A 14,952-nucleotide genomic window follows, 5' to 3' on the forward strand; every position below is an offset into this window, starting at 1 on the left:
GGACACCAGCCCCCCCAGGTGCTCCTGGCTGGTAACTCCACTCCCCTTGTTTCTGGGTTACTCCTGCCCAAGCCCCTGCTTCTCTTCACTGCATGGGCTAATTGCTGGATGGATGTGCAGGGAGCCTCCTTCCATGCCCTCTGACTCTGATCTTCTTCTAGAGTACACTTCCCAGTACTTCTGCAGCAAGGATTCGGGGGTGGCTACGCTTTTGCCTTCATCTAAAACTGTCTTCCATTTCATCCCCTCTGCGGACACGGCCCAGCAAGCCCAGAGCTCTGCCGGGGGGTGGCTCCCTGCACGGCCCCCCCAGGGCCTCGAGTCTGGCCGCCTGCAAAGGCCCCCTTTGCGCCTACCACCCCCACCCCAGTCCCCTCAGATGCACCTTGACCCTCATCCCGCCCTCCACGCTGGGACCTCTCAGGCCACCCGCAGAATGATCCCCTCACCCCCTCCTACGGGAGACCCCTTCCTTGGGGCTGGGGTTAGTTTTTAAGTTTCAGTTCACTGGCTATCTCCTTCACTGCTGGGAGTTCCAGGGAGTTCCTTGTTTAAAAGGCCCTCGCATCGCCGCCCTGGGCTTTCATTCCCCCGCCTGTGGGATTGCTTTAAAACTTACGTGTGTTAGGCTCCTGATTCTCGCTCAGGCAAATCCACACTCTCATGTCTTGTAACTTTTTTACCATGAATTCCACACCAGATGTATGGCAGGAGGGGTTTCCGAGACGATTTCGTTTTTTTCTGCCGGGCACCCCAGTGACACTGAGCACCACCCAGGCACAGTGGAGGGTGGGGTTTTCCTGGCCGCCTGTCACAGAGGGCACAGATTTGTGTGTGAGCCCCTCTAACCCATCCCTGCCCCGTGCTTCCCCACCACCCACTCATCCCTCCTCCCCGTCTCTCAGGCCCTGGGCCACCAAGTGGAGTGCTCCCCAGGAGCTGGGATTTCCCTGTTCCTGAACACGGCCCCCGTCCGGCGGGGGGGCGGGTGGTCTAGCCCTTGGAGACAGTGCAGGGGATGCCTGTGACTTCAGAGCTAGGCCTCAGGAGGCCCTGCCACTCCCACTGTGGCCCTGAGACCCCCACTCAGCCTCCGGGGGGACAGGAGGCCATGCAGACAGGGGCCCAGCTGACAGATGAATGCCCGGCCCCCAGCCGACTGAGGCCACAGGAGGGAGCCAGGCAAGAGCAACTGGGCCCCACCCACATGTGGCCCGCGAAATGGGGTGACTGTTCTGGTTCTCACAGCGGCGCTCTCAGCCCTGGGCTTGAGCTCCCTGGCTTCCAGCACCCGGGCCAGCTCGGTGCCAGTGAATCAGCATTCCTGGGCACCTGCAGTGGCAGGGTCCACTCTCACCAGGCCTGCCGCACGGAGCCCCAGGTCCACTGTCCTTGCCTTCACCCTCCATGTGGACATTCCATGGGTACCTCAAATGCCACAGTTCCCACCTAGGTCCCCGGGCCCCTCACCCCACTGGTCCTCCCCTGCACTCCCCTCCAGCAAATAGCACCCCTCAACCTCCCCACCAGGCCTCTCCCTCCCAGACTCCTGGCTGCCATCCCCTCACTTGAGCCATGGCCAGGCCTCTGTCACCAGTCCCAGCTTCCAGGGTCCCCCCACCTAATCTACTCTCTCCCCTCACAGGCCTGGAGGGGTCCATCATGCCCCCCACCCTCCTTAAGAGAGCCAATGACTGGTCGCCATCTACAGTGACCCCCACCTGGTCCCCTGGCCCTCCCAGCATCGCTCACACACACACATCCACACCCTGGAGGAGTTTCTCCTGCCTGATGCCTGGCACCCTTCCTGCCCGCTCTGCGGACTGCCGTCGGTCCCTCAAATCCCAGCTCAACAGCTGCTCCTCCGGGGCCTGGCTCCCCTTGCCGCCCACTACCTGCGAGCGGGCACAGGGTGTGAGCGCTGCATGCAACCAGGACTGGCTCACCCCAGGGCAGCTCCAGGGGCGTGGGTTCTGGTTTCAGAAAGCTGACAGAAGGGCGCCTGGGTGGCTCAGTCGGTTGGGTGACTGCCTTCGGCTCAGGTCATGATCCTGGAGTCCCGGGATCGAGTCCCGCATCAGGATCCCCGCTCAGCGGGGAGTCTGCTTCTCCCTCTGACCCTCTTCCCTCTCGTGCTCTCTATCTCTCATTCTCTCTCTCTCAAATAAATAAATAAAATTTAAAAAAAAAGAAAAAAAGAAAGCTGACAGAAGTGAGCCTTAAGGACAAGCCCCAGCACACGGGACGCATCACTGCTGTCTTCTAGACGCCCCAGAACAGAGGGGCCTGGCATGGCTCAGTTGGGAGGACGGGGAGCAGGGACAAGGGGGTCCATCGTCAGTGGCAATGAGACCCCCAGCAAGGTGGCTTTGGGGGGGTGGCCTGCCAGGGGTGGCTTCAGAGAGCCTCAGGGCACCAAGCCCCTCAGGAAACCTAGTCCTGAGCATCTCTTTACTTGGCTGCAAAATGTCCTTTCCCTTGATTATCTCTAAAAATGTTAAAATTCCCCGGGCACCTGGGTGGCTCAGTCATTAAACGTCTGCCTTGGGCTCAGGTCATGATCCCGGGGTCCTGGGATCGAGCCCCACACTGGGGCTCGATTCCTGCTTGGCAGGAAGCCTGCTTCTCCCTCTCCCGCTCCCCCTGCTTGTGTTCCCTCTCTTGCTGTGTCTCTCTCAAATAAATAAAATCTTTAAAAAAAATAAAAATAAAAATGTTACAATTCTCAAAGAACTCTCAAGAACTGCTAAATTTTTTTTACTCAGGTGAAAGTCACATAAGATACAATTACCCATTTTAAAGTGTGCATTTCAGCGGCTGTGCATGTCAAGATCATCCATGTTATAACCTGAATTTCCTTTTCCTGGCTGAATAACCTTCCATCCTGTGGACAGATCACACTTCATTTACTCATTCACCGTTGCAGAACGTTTGGGCTGCTTGCGCGTTCTGGCTATTATGTATAATGTTGCTATAAACATGGGTATACGATTCTTTTTCTTTTTTTAAGATTTTATTTATTTATTTGACAGAGAGAGAAAGCATGAGTGGGGAGAAGGGGCAGAGGCAGAGGGAGAAGCAGACTCCCCGCGGAGCAGGGAGCCCGATGCAGGTCTTGATCACAGGACCCGGGATCATGACCTGAGCCGAAGGCAGACACCTAACGACTGAGCCACCCAGGCGCCCCATGGGTATACGATTCTTAAATGTATCTGACATGAAAGTAATTGATTCTGCTTCTAGACTTTTTTTTACAATTACAATATCCCTAAAAATAACAGGAAACATTCTCAAAAACGAAAAACCCAAAGGAAAAATGGCTGCCCTAAAGCCACCGTCCCCATAGTGGGTAGGAATGGAAACCCGTTTTCCCCAAGAACCCAGTGTACGATGGTTGGTGGTCATGGGGATGGTCAGGGGAGATCACTGGCAAACCCCCCAGGGCAGAGACTCACAGAGCCCCCATGCAGAGCTCAAAGGACTCCTCAGCGAGGAAGGGAGCCCCACTTGAAATGCCCCCAACATTCCCCTGCCTCCGCCCAGCACAAAACAAGGAGAAATGGAAGAGCTTCAAAATACTTACTGTAAGAAGGAAAAAACCTTCCATTGATCTTACCCAACTACTCTACATAAATTACCATAATATGAAACGTTCTATTCTACTTCTGCTTAATCTAGTCAGATCAGTAAAAAAAAAATCCATTCATTTTTGTCTTCCTCCTTCAAACACTTGAATTGCCCATCAATATCTAAGTTTCTTTGCAATCCAACTGTGAAAAGTACAAAAGCAATTGTTTCATCAAATGGGACTCATGTAAACACCTATGACAGCTTCGGTTCCTTCCTGCAGGAAACACACAGCGCGGGACAGACGTGCTTGCGAATTCCGGGGCCAAACAGACCGGAGTTCAAACCTAGCCTGCCCTCATCCTGGCTGCGAAGGTTAACATCTCGTGTCTGAGATCTCATTTGTAAAACAGGGAATAGCAATCGTTAACAAGCACCCCCAAGACCTCAGCCCCTTAACCAATAGAGCTCTATCCCCGAGCTGTCACTTACATCCAGCCTTGGCTACGCCATGGCTCCGGCGTCCTCCACTGGATCCCAAGCCTCGGGCCAAGGAACAGAGGAGGCTTGAGAGGTTTGGAGGCCAGACCTGACATGGTGGAGCCCACTGATGCCTGCACAGGCTGAAATTCGGCCCTGGATTCTCACTGGAGAGGCAAAGCCAGGCAGTAGATGAGGACACAGCTGCATCTCAGCCCCAGGGAGGGCACAGGAGGCGGGGTCATTATTATGCATCATTGTCATTATTTGTGATGAGGCCCAGCAGGATGCCTGAGGTGTCCTGAATCAGGGCCTGTTCCCAGCAACCCAGTACCCAACGTGCCACAGAAAGGGAGGGTGGGGGAGGCAGGATGCACCTTTTAAGATAGTGTTACTCTCAAGCTGACCTGGAAGTAACTGGAAACCTCAGTGACAGCAGACTCCATAAAATGCCCCACGCGTGGTCCCGCATTCACTCAATGCCCGAGAGCGCCGCTGACATGGACAGCGGTCATTTCCTGAGCCATTCCTATGAGCTCCGGTCAGAGATGATCTCCTCAAATTCCCCACCTCAAACAGGGAAACTGAGGCACGGGGCTGGGCAGGAAGGGGTGGGGATTCCCAGAAGCCTCTGCTGCCCTGTCTGCGGCTTCGACACTGGACACACAGGCCATAGCGGGCAGCCAAGACAGACCAGTGAGGCACGGGAGGGGACTGCCGCACACGCACTCCGGGTACCCATTTTCCTCTGAACCGGGAGTGCTCCCCATAACTCACCTTTGCGTGGGCGCATGCAGACCCCTCAGGAGCCATGGTGACCCAGTGCCATCAATGGCAACAAAACAAAACACGGCTACGCCACCAAAAATTGCAGATGACCACTGAGTCATTTATAGGCTCTTAGATGTGCATTTTCACACATTTAAAAGAAGCATCTCTGGTGTTCTGGGAATTCCTGGCAGCTTTAGGAGAGGCACTAAAGCATCCTAAAATTACCCATCTCTTCTTAATGTCGAACAAAATTACGCAGCAGGCTTCCCGTTCAGAGCAGGGGGCAGTGCGCTGACCTGCTGGGCCCTGAGACCAGATATCAGTTAGGCAACGCTAAATGTTCCCTGCCTGTGACTCGCCCATTTAACAGAAACCCTATCAGACATTTCCCATTAGTATACTGCTCTGATTGTAAATTGCAGACCCCTAACTGATGACATCAGACTTGGCAGAGAACGGACACTCACCATCCGTTAGCCACTCAGCCTCTCCCTGCCCTGCAAACGGCGACGGCACAGAGCTAGCGTGTGAGGCCACACACAGGAACACGGCAAAGCCTGGGGAGTGAGACGGGAGCCTCCTACTGAGTCACCCCCTGCCTGGCCGGGTGGGCTCGGCAAGCCACCTGCAGGGCCAGGGGACCGCTGAGGCCCTCCCATGTGCCTGAGGCCTCCCAGTGCTGATACATCGGAGGGAGGGCTCTCGGGGAGGGGCCCGTGCTTTCCGAATTCAGGGATGACAGAGATGGGTGTGTGGGCCAGGCAAGCCTGCTGTGACTCAGCACCGCCGAGCATCCTTCCCAGGACGCCCTGAGCCCCTCTCTTCCAGGCACATGCTGGTAGATGGAACTCAGCCCTGGCACAGACTGCGTGGCCAGGCTTCCCAGAACGCTGGCTTTCCAGTAGCTCACCTCAGAGAGAAACAGAGAGAAGTGAGCTACCCCAAGGACGGCCTCAGCCGTAGCTGAGCCCTCAGAGTTTATCAGCTGAAAACCAATCCGTCAGCAGCCTGGCTGCATGTTCGCATTAAAACCCCAAGCCCCTGAAACTGTACCCAGCAGCAGGCTCCAACAGGGAAATCGAGGCCCATGCCAAGGCTGCCCTCTCAGACCAGAGGCAGCAGGACCCCAGGGAAGGGAAGACCAGACATTTCACCCGCCTCCACTGCAGGCCCTCCCATGGTGCTCTGTGCCCTGGGGCCTGCTGATGCCTCAGGTGTATTTCTCCAGGCCTCTGCAGGGAAGCCCTGAAAGGACGGCTGGGCTACGCAGCATCTGTGCACCTTGGGGGGCCATGCAGAACAAACCCGGGTCCTTCCTGGGGCCCCGAGACCGGCTGGTTTAATCCCTGGAGGATTCCCACCTGCCACTGCAATCCCAGGGTGCGGCCCCCTCCTCTGCCAGGTGGCCAAGGAACAGAGGGCCAGCTCCATGCCCATGACCAGGTGGCCAGGGACTCTGGAAACCAGGAGGGACCCCGGGCAGGGCTCTGGAGCCCCTAGCCCACTGAGGCTGGGTTAAGTCAACAGCCACCGACAGGAAGTTCCACAAACACCCCGCCTGGGTGTGCACCCAGGCCCACTTCACAAAGTTCGCAGAGTCCTTCTTACAGAAGGCACACACACCCATCCCATTACTCAGGCTTCACTTTAAGAAGGCCATTTCATCTCTAACCTGAACCCAGAATGCTGAAAGTTTCCAGATAAACATTACCCACTAAAGCACTGTATTTACCAGGAAAGTTAATGACCCACACCCCAGAAGTGGCTTGGGGTACAGATGAGAGCTCTTCATGGGGTGCATGGCTGAGCATGGTAATCCCCATCCAGCTGGACAGCATCACCTGCCCACCCATCAGTTATTCCTCAAAGATGGAAAGCCCAAATTTAACCTGTACCATCATGAGGATGCTCTTTGATGGTGGCCAAGACACCCTGGCTGGGCCTACTGTGGGACCCCCTTCCACGACACCACCATCTCACCCCTTAGCACAGTGACCAGGCATCAACAAGAAACTTATAACCCAGCAAGAAATATAAGTATTAATATTTTTCTCTCAAATGAAGATACCCACTATTCCAAAAGGTTTCACCTTTTTAAAGCTAACTCTTGGGGCGCCTGGGTGGCTCAGTGGGTTAAGTGTCTGCTTTTGGCTCAGGTCATGACCCCAGAGTCGTGGGATGGAGCCCTGCATCAGGCTCCTTGCTCTGCCGGGAGTGTGCTTCTCCCCCTCCCTCTGCCTGACGCTCCCCCTGCTTGTGCTCTCTCTCTCTCTCTCTCTCTCTCTCTCTCTCTCACTCTCTATCTCAATTAAATAAATAAAATCTTAAAAAAAAATAAAGTTAAACTCTTTCTTGGAAGGACTTTCCCTAAACAAAAGCCAAAAAAGCACACTACCAACAACACAAAGAAGGACAGGCTGATAAGCACGCAGCTTTTACCGTCCAGGTAATACTGACAAATCTGAACACTTTACATGAAGAAAAATCATAAGGTTTAAAAGTCTGCCTTAAAGAAAATAAATGGAAAAATGAGAGATAGGTAATGTCATTTTAATGTTAAACACGTATATTACACGTCAGGTTGTTTTTTTTTACTCAGCTGAGGTACTTATTAATGATTCAGATATCAAAAATTTTAAGTGTCAGAATGTTTTAAAGCATTTCTAAATGCTTTTTAGAACTGCAAGAACAATGAATATTTTTGGCTTCAGAATATTTTCCACTGCATTGCAATGAACAAGCAGCTCAGTGTTCAGTTTTAAACCAAAGCAGGGATTATAGCAAGAATGCAGTTTGAATTGTGTATCTATCTAAATAAAAAGTGGGGGGAAAAATCCCAACTGCAGGCAACAGTCTCCCCCAGACACATCCCCCCACAGCTAACACTCACACTTCTGCTCTTCCAGCCCAGAATCTTCCCGGGACTGACTCTGTGCTCACTTGTGCCAAATGGGTTAAATCAGAAAGGTAGGGGACACCTAAAATTCAATTCATAATCCAAGACAAAAGTCTGAGCTTTGGTTTGAAAAATGAAAGGCTACTGGGGTGACTTAACATACTCCAACCCTTCAAACAATCAAGATATTTAACTCCGAAGACAGATCTCAAACAAGAGACTGCCCAAGCTCAAGCTGACCGCAGGGCACCACATCATGGCCAGACGCAAAGATCTCAGATGCAGATGTGTCTTTGAGTCCAAGGGTCAGGGACAAATATCAGACAACATGATCTGAGATGACACTGAAGACAAGATGAACCATTACCTCTCCCTTTTCCTACAGCTTGATTCTCCATCACTACTGTCCACCTCGCCCTGGCCAGCCCCTGGAGCTTGCCTTGGAAGGGAAAACTAGGGACACCGTTCTCAATTCTGGGGCATAAGCTCAAGGGCAATATCATTTTTCACTTTTAAAGACTTTCCCCTAAACTGAAACAGCCAGGGCCACTGAAAGTACGCAGTTATTAGTGAAACAGAGAGCCCACGATTACTTTTCCTTCCCTTCCAACAATATGATACAGTTACGTGATCCTGGAAACAAGGCCACTGCAGAGCCACGGCTGGGAAAAGCATCCCAGAGCCTCCAGACTCCTGACAAAAGTTTTTTTGGAAATACCAGAAGGTTACTTGACCAGTGATACATTTCCCTGCCAGCCCTTGCTGGCAAATACACTGGAAAAATAATGCTGCCCACCCTAGAAATGACCTTTCGGCAAGTAGACTTGATTTTTCCTTAACCGGGGACAAAAGTCACACAAGCAAAAAGCCATTCCTTGCCCAGATATCCTGCAGAGGCTGACAACCTACAGCAGGACAGCAGGGGGGCTGGGATTGGGGGTGGGGGGACGGCAGGGGTTGGGTGGAAAATGGCCGAGGTCAGGGCGGGCCCCAGACCACACACAGAGCGGGGAGCACCAGGGTGGCACCGACAAGGAGCTGCTACATGACAAGAAGGTCGGGAGCGGGAGGGCGGCTGTACCTGGCACGGAAGAACCCCAATCCTCTCCGGGTGAGGCCAAGGCGGAGCAAGGAGCACCGCGGGCATCCTACTCAACCCAACACTCCGGAGAACTCTCTGACCCCAAAGACCGCGAAGCACGAACCCTGCGTCTCTGGGCTCGCCTCAGGACCCCGGTGCCCGTCTCCCAAACGGACCTGCTGCCTCCCCCGAATGGGCGCACCCAGAGGGCACGGATTTAAAGAAACCCCCACCCTGAGAGCCCACCCACGCTGGGGAGGGCGGGGAAGCCGGATCCAGGAAAGTGGTCAGCCCCCGGGGGAGCAGTGGGTTCCTCGGCTCGGTCAGCGACACTGCGGCCTCCATGTCCCTTGTCGCCGCGGTGACCCCACCCGAGCGGTATCGCCCCCAGCCAGGACCCCAGCGCCCCCGCCCTCCCCGCTGCGCCGGCCCCCCGCTTGCGGCCGGGGACCCTGCGCCCAGCACCCGGCACCGCCGCCCCCGGCCCCGCGCGGGCCACAGCGGACACGAGCCCCGGCAGGCGGCGAGGACGCAGCGCCCGCAGTGCGACTGGCGCAGCGAACGAGGCGCGGGGCGCGCCGTCCGGACCCCGACCCCGCGGCCGAGGAGGGCACCCGTCCTGGATTCGAGAGCACGCGGTGGGCACGGGCCAAGGACTGGGCCAAGGAGCGGATCAGCGCTGGTTCGGGAGGGCAGGGCGGGGGCAGTGGGATGGGGTGGGAGGGGTCCGTCCGGGACCCCGGGAGAGGAAAAAAGGGGTCCCCTCCAGAACCTGGGGGAGTGGGGAGAGGGTCTCTTCCGGAGTGCGGCGGGAAGCTGGGAGGTACATTCCGGGCCCAGGATAACGGGGGCCGGCAGAAGAACGAGGGGGTACCCCCGTGCAGGGAAGAGGGATGGAAAGGTCCTTCCAGGACCCAGGGTAAGTAGGAAGGGGTCCGCTTCGAGCTGCGGGTCGGGGACCGCGAGGTGCGAGCGGGGTTTCAGGCAGGACCTGGATGAGCAGGGAACGGGGAGCGTCCTGGTCGCGGGCAGTGGGGGGAAAGCGCACCCCGGTCGGCGCGAGAGAGCAGGAGGGTCCAGGACCCCGCTTAGAGAGGGGTGGGGGAGGCGGCACCCGCCGCAGGGGTCCCGCGACTGTGCGTGCGGGTCTCAGAGTGGCGGGGGGAGGGGGCGGTATCGGCGGCAGGCGAGAGAGGGCCAGTCACCACAGGGAAAGGGGTCTGTCCGGGCAGGGAGGGACAGGCGCTCACCTTGGGTTTGTACAGCCACTTTCGGAACCTGTTCATCATCGCCGCGCCGCGCGAACCCGGACCCGCGGCCCTCGCCTCCGCAGCGCTGCGCCCGGCCCGGCTGCGGAGCGGGGCGGACGCGGGGGCAGGGCCGGGCCGGGGCCCGCGCGGTGCCTGGGCGGCTGGCGCTAGCGGAGCCGGGCGCAGGGCCCGGCAGAGGGCGGCGGACAGGTGCGCGGGGCAGGTGCGCGGCCGGAGATGCTCCGCGAGCGGCGCGCAGCGCGGACTCGCAGCCCGCTTGCGGGCTGACGGGTGGGCGAGCGGGCGCACAGACGCTGGCACGGGGGCGCCGGCTCCTCGCGGCTCACTGACACCCCGCGCCTCGCCGGCCACCGCGCCGCGCGCCGCACATGCGCCGAAGCACAGCGAGCCCCCTGCCCGCCGCGGGCATCCGAGGCCGCCCAATCCCGCAGCGCCGTGCCGCGCCCCGCCCGAGGCGCGCTCCCCGCCGGAGGGCGACCCGGCGCTCCCGGGAAGGGCGAAAAACTACAAGTCCCGACGGAGGATTGCGGGGAGGCGGGGCCCTGGGCGCGGCGTCCTTTGGCGCACAGCGGGCGCTGTGCATTCTGGGGCGTGTAGTCTTTCCGCTGGCAGCTCCGGCGCTTGCAGCCGGTTGCTAGGTGACGACATCCAAACTGCACCCTTGCGCACACCCCCTGCCCCGGCTGGTGGCGGAGGTCCTGGCTGGGCCGGAGTGAAGTCGGGGACCCGCCTGGATTCGTGAGACCTGCCGCACCCGCTGGCCCTGGCATCTGCGGTGGCGGCGGGTGGAAGTGGGACGGGAGGTTCGGCGGCAGGAGCGCCCACGAAGCCGACCAACAGGTAGGAGGTGGGAAGGGAGCAGGTGGGAGCCGATAGGGAGGAGGGCGAGGCGCGTCCCCTCAGCATCAGCACCTCTCTCCAGCAGCTTCCCATGGTCTGCAGGCAGTGCTCATCCTCCTTGCTTCTCATCTTGCTTTGGCTGACCACCTTTTTGGGTTTCTTCCCAGCTCCTTGATTAAAGTTAACGGTGTTTTTTTGTTTTGTTTTGTTTTTTAAAATCGCCACAATAAACGGTGCTTTTTAAAAAGATTTTCTCCCATATTCACTACTCCCCCAACCGTGCCCTAATTTGGATCCATAAAGACAATCACCAAAATCTAAGAACCTATTATGTATCAAGCAGAGAGCTAAAAACAGATGTATTGAATACAAAACACTTAAATTCCCATTGACAGCTGGAGAAATTGCTGTGCTCTTGGCTGTAGGAAGGGGATCTAGATCAAGGACAGCACTCCCCCAGCAGCTTCGCACTTTCCCCTGCCCCCACCCAGCACCATTTCTCTAGGTCTTCTGAAATATGTGCAGATTTGGGGTGCAGGAAATGGAAGGAATGTCTCCCTTGGTAGAGAACTCATTCTCTGAGACTCATGTCATTAGTGGCCCAGGGGCTATGTGCTCTGATTGTTCTGGATCCCTGACCTCTTTAGCCTATGAGAGTTGATGAGTCTGGACGCAGGCAGCCTCGGAGATTTCCTTGCGTGCTAGTGGCGGGCCATGTTCATTTTTGAGTGCCTGGTTGATCTTCCCCACACCCCTCTAGCTACTACCCAATCGCTGCTCCGTTAGGAGCAAATCCCTCCCCACCCTGGGTTGCCTCTAATCTTCAATTCTTTCTGCCTCTTCTTTCTGGAGCCCATTCGATCAGATTTTCACCAACTTCTCCTCCAAAGTTCTTCATCAAAGTCATCCTTGACCCCGATGTTGCTGAGTCCAGTGATCAGAGCCCCATCTCTTCCTGGAACTGTTAGCAGCGGGCATCTCAGCTGAGTGCTCTCCTCCTGAACACACCATCCTCGCTTGGCTGGAACAGATCGCACTCCCTGCCTCTCCTCCTGTGGTTGCTCCTTCTCAGTCTTCTTGGCTGGGGTCTCCTCTGTTTCCCAGCCTCCTAACACGAGAGCCCCGGGACTCAGTCCTTGGAAACTCTTCTCTCCACTCCCTCCCTGGGTGACCTTCTGCAGTCACGAGGTCTGATAAAAAACCATTTTCTCCTGAGCTTTCCAAAACTTGTATCTCGAGCCTGAACATCGCCCTGGGACTGCAGACCCCTTTCCCTATTCTTTGCCAGTGGAAGTCTAACAACTCCCCCCAAATGCAACATGTCCAAATGGACTCTCCATCTCCCCCCCAGAAGACCTGCTCCTCCCCAGCCAGTGCTTCTAGCGTGAGAACTCGGGGTAGGAACTGGGGGACTGTTCTCTATGCCTCTGTCCTTGTCCAACTTCAAGGCTGGGGCTGTTGTGGCTGTGCCGAGTCTTCCCTCCTATGCTTCCCAGTTTAAAACTGTGCTTGGAAGGAGGGCTGGCCTCAGGGAAGTTGGTGTATCAATTAGATTAGGTTCACCTAGGGGCCCCTGGGTGGTTCAGTCGGTTAAGCATCAACTCTTGGTTTTGGCTCAAGTCATGATCTCATAGGTTGTGGGATACAGCCCTGGGTCCGGCTCCCCACTCAGTAGGGAGTCTGCTTCTCTCTCTCTCTGACCCTCCCCCCACTTGCTCATGCTTGCTCTCTCTCTCTCTAAAATAGATAAATCTTTAAAAAAATTTTTAGGGGCACCCAGGTGGCTCAATCAGTTAAGCGGCTGCCTTCGACTCAGGTCATGATCCCGGAGTCCCGGGATCGAGTCCCACATCGGGCTCCCTGCTCTTGGGGAGCCTGCTTCTCCCTCTGCCCCTCCCCCTGCTCATGTTCTCTCTCTCTCTCTCTCACACACATGCTTTCAAATAAATAAATAAAATCTTTAAAAAAATTTTTTTATAGATTAGATTCAGCAGCATGTAATGAAAAATCCCAAGATCATAGTGGCCCAAAAAAGATTATTCATGTTTCCATAAAGGAGGTTAATGGGGGAGGCAATCCCGGAAGGTATAGCAGCCACAAAAAGCGGTCAGGGACTGGACTCTTCTCGCTTCTACCTCTGACATCTTTTTTTTTTTTTTAAGATTTATTTATTTATTTGACAGAGAGAGACATAGCGAGAGCAGGAACACAAGCAGGGGGAGTTGGAGAGGGAGAAGCAGGCTTCCCGCTGAGCAGGGAGCCCGATGTGGGACTTGATTCCAGGACCCTGGGATCATGACCTGCGCTGAAAGCAGACGCTTAACAACTGAACCACCCAGGCGCCCCTCTCCTCTGCCATCTTGAACATGTTTCCTCACAGTCCAGGATGGCTGCCCAAATTCCTGCCATCACTCCCTGAGTCCAGGCAGCAGGATGGAAAAGAGAAGAAGCGTATATGCCTCTGCCTTTCAGAAAGAATTTCCAGAAATCTCACACTCTTGCACTTCATGGCATACCCAGCTGCCAGGGAGGTTAGAAAATGTCATCTTTTGGCTGGGCAGCAATAAACCCAACTAAAACTCAGTGTTTTGTACTCAGGAGGAAAGGGGGAGTGGAGATTAAAAAGCAACCAGCAAAACCTACCGTGTGGGTCTGTACTTTGAGCACAAGCCATCAGAGCATGACTTGGCAAAAATCCTTCAGAGACTTTTATTCAGAATCAAAAACCAAGGAAAGAATATATTTGAATTAGTGCACATTTGGTATCTATGTAAATGAAGGCTCTCTAGGGGCTGAGAGTGTTGAACTGGTTTGTGTCTGATGGAATTTAAACCTCCTGTGACCTCATTCCTTTCTACAAAGGATTTGCTAAGAAAAGAGAAGCCTTGGTCCAGCCCACCTTTAAAGTTTCCTTAAATATGAGACAGTCAAGTCTTGATTAGGGGAGTTAAATGTTGGGAATTGGATGCCACTTCCCACATATCTGGTTTTACCCCATTAAAACAAAGCTGAGGAGCTAAGAGCATGCATCAGAATCAGATGCCTTTACTGCCTGTCTCCCACCCAAACATGTCATTATGTTGACTAAGCTCATAGGCTAATTTCAGTGAGAATGCAGAACTCCAAGGTCTCTTTCCCTGATGTCCACCCTCCTGCGCAGCGGCTCTGTGCCAGGGTGGGGATTCAGAGCCCCTGCCCCAGGAGCCCTGGGCCTGACAGTGAGCCAGGGACTCCCCTCTCCTCCCCACAGCCCCCCATAGAGTCCCCTCTGCAGCTGCCACCTGGTGCATGCAGTCATTGCTTCCAGTTTGTTCCATCCAGGCCCGCTCTGGATTGAGGGGACGCCTCGGGTGGTTCTCTTGCTCTTCGTGGACTTGCGTCATCACCAAAGGGCCTCTTGGAGCATGCTTTCTCCAGAATGTTCCAGCTCTGGGACAGGAGGGAGGGCAGGGAAGTCATCCTGTGCCCAGGAGCAGCTCCCATGCATGCAGACTGCCCACATCAGGTGCTGGAGGGAGGGAGCCCTTTCCTGACTGTACGTGGTTCCCCCAGGCTGAGCTGTGTTCAGAGCAGATGCAGAAAGGTAGGGTCAAGGGCCAGACCCCATCCCAGGGCAGCACCCCCAAGTGATGGTCAGCAGGAGCGATAAAAAAAAAAAAAAACCTGCATCCCTAACATTGTTTCTATAAAAACAGACTTTTTACTAGCTGCATTCATTTCCTTGTGAGCTCTGGAATGTGTAAATGTTATTTTCCTTTATTATGTTGACATGGTGCCTCTTTCACCCAGTTATGGCTCCCCCTGAGATGTTATCGGGAATCGGGCAGAGAGGCTATTGGGAGAGTTTTAGAACCAGCCTGGACCTCGGGCTCCATGGGCAGGAAATCTTCCCTGGGGTTGGGGAGCGTGACCCCCTACCTCAGCCCCCAACTCAACATGGGGTTTGTTTTCTTCCACATTTACTCGCTTAGTAAATCTTGTTGTAGTATCTGTTATCCTCCAGTTAAGTGAAACAATAAAACTGAACTCTGTTGAACTATAGGATT

The 14,952-nt window shown here is 55.2% G+C and overlaps 2 protein-coding genes and 1 long non-coding RNA gene across 13 annotated transcripts in view; 1 reads left to right on the forward strand and 2 right to left on the reverse strand.

The window, feature by feature from the left end:
* The window catches only part of ZFYVE28 (zinc finger FYVE-type containing 28), a 105,988-nt gene extending 95,855 nt beyond the window's left edge, over positions 1-10,133 (reverse strand). For both annotated transcript variants that reach the window (XM_073891315.1, XM_025887399.2), the window contains exon 1: positions 10,046-10,133. In XM_073891315.1, the coding sequence (XP_073747416.1) occupies positions 10,046-10,084 (39 nt within the window). In that variant the 5' untranslated portion in view covers positions 10,085-10,133. The remainder of the gene's footprint in view (positions 1-10,045) is intronic.
* LOC141372432 (uncharacterized) lies at positions 2,742-4,285 on the reverse strand. Its single transcript, XR_012377685.1, has 2 exons — positions 4,060-4,285; positions 2,742-2,884 (listed from the first exon to the last, which is right to left on the reverse strand). It is a non-coding gene; the product is annotated as an uncharacterized lncRNA (long non-coding RNA).
* CFAP99 (cilia and flagella associated protein 99) overlaps positions 9,408-14,952 on the forward strand; it is a 41,413-nt gene continuing 35,868 nt past the window's right edge. For 7 of the 10 annotated variants that reach the window (XR_012377822.1, XM_073891322.1, XM_025887475.2 and 4 more), the window contains exon 1: positions 10,646-10,906. The gene's annotated coding sequence lies outside the window, so the exon portion shown is untranslated. Of the gene's footprint in view, positions 9,434-9,589; positions 9,715-10,645; positions 10,907-14,952 lie in introns of those variants that run through there. The other 3 variants (XM_073891320.1, XM_073891319.1, XM_073891323.1) reach the window with 3 other exon arrangements.

Source organism: Callorhinus ursinus, unplaced genomic scaffold (genome assembly GCF_003265705.2).
Source record: "Callorhinus ursinus isolate GAN/ISIS: 27379988/994484 unplaced genomic scaffold, GSC_fseal_2.0 scaffold4, whole genome shotgun sequence".
Classification (NCBI taxonomy): domain Eukaryota; kingdom Metazoa; phylum Chordata; class Mammalia; order Carnivora; family Otariidae; genus Callorhinus; species Callorhinus ursinus.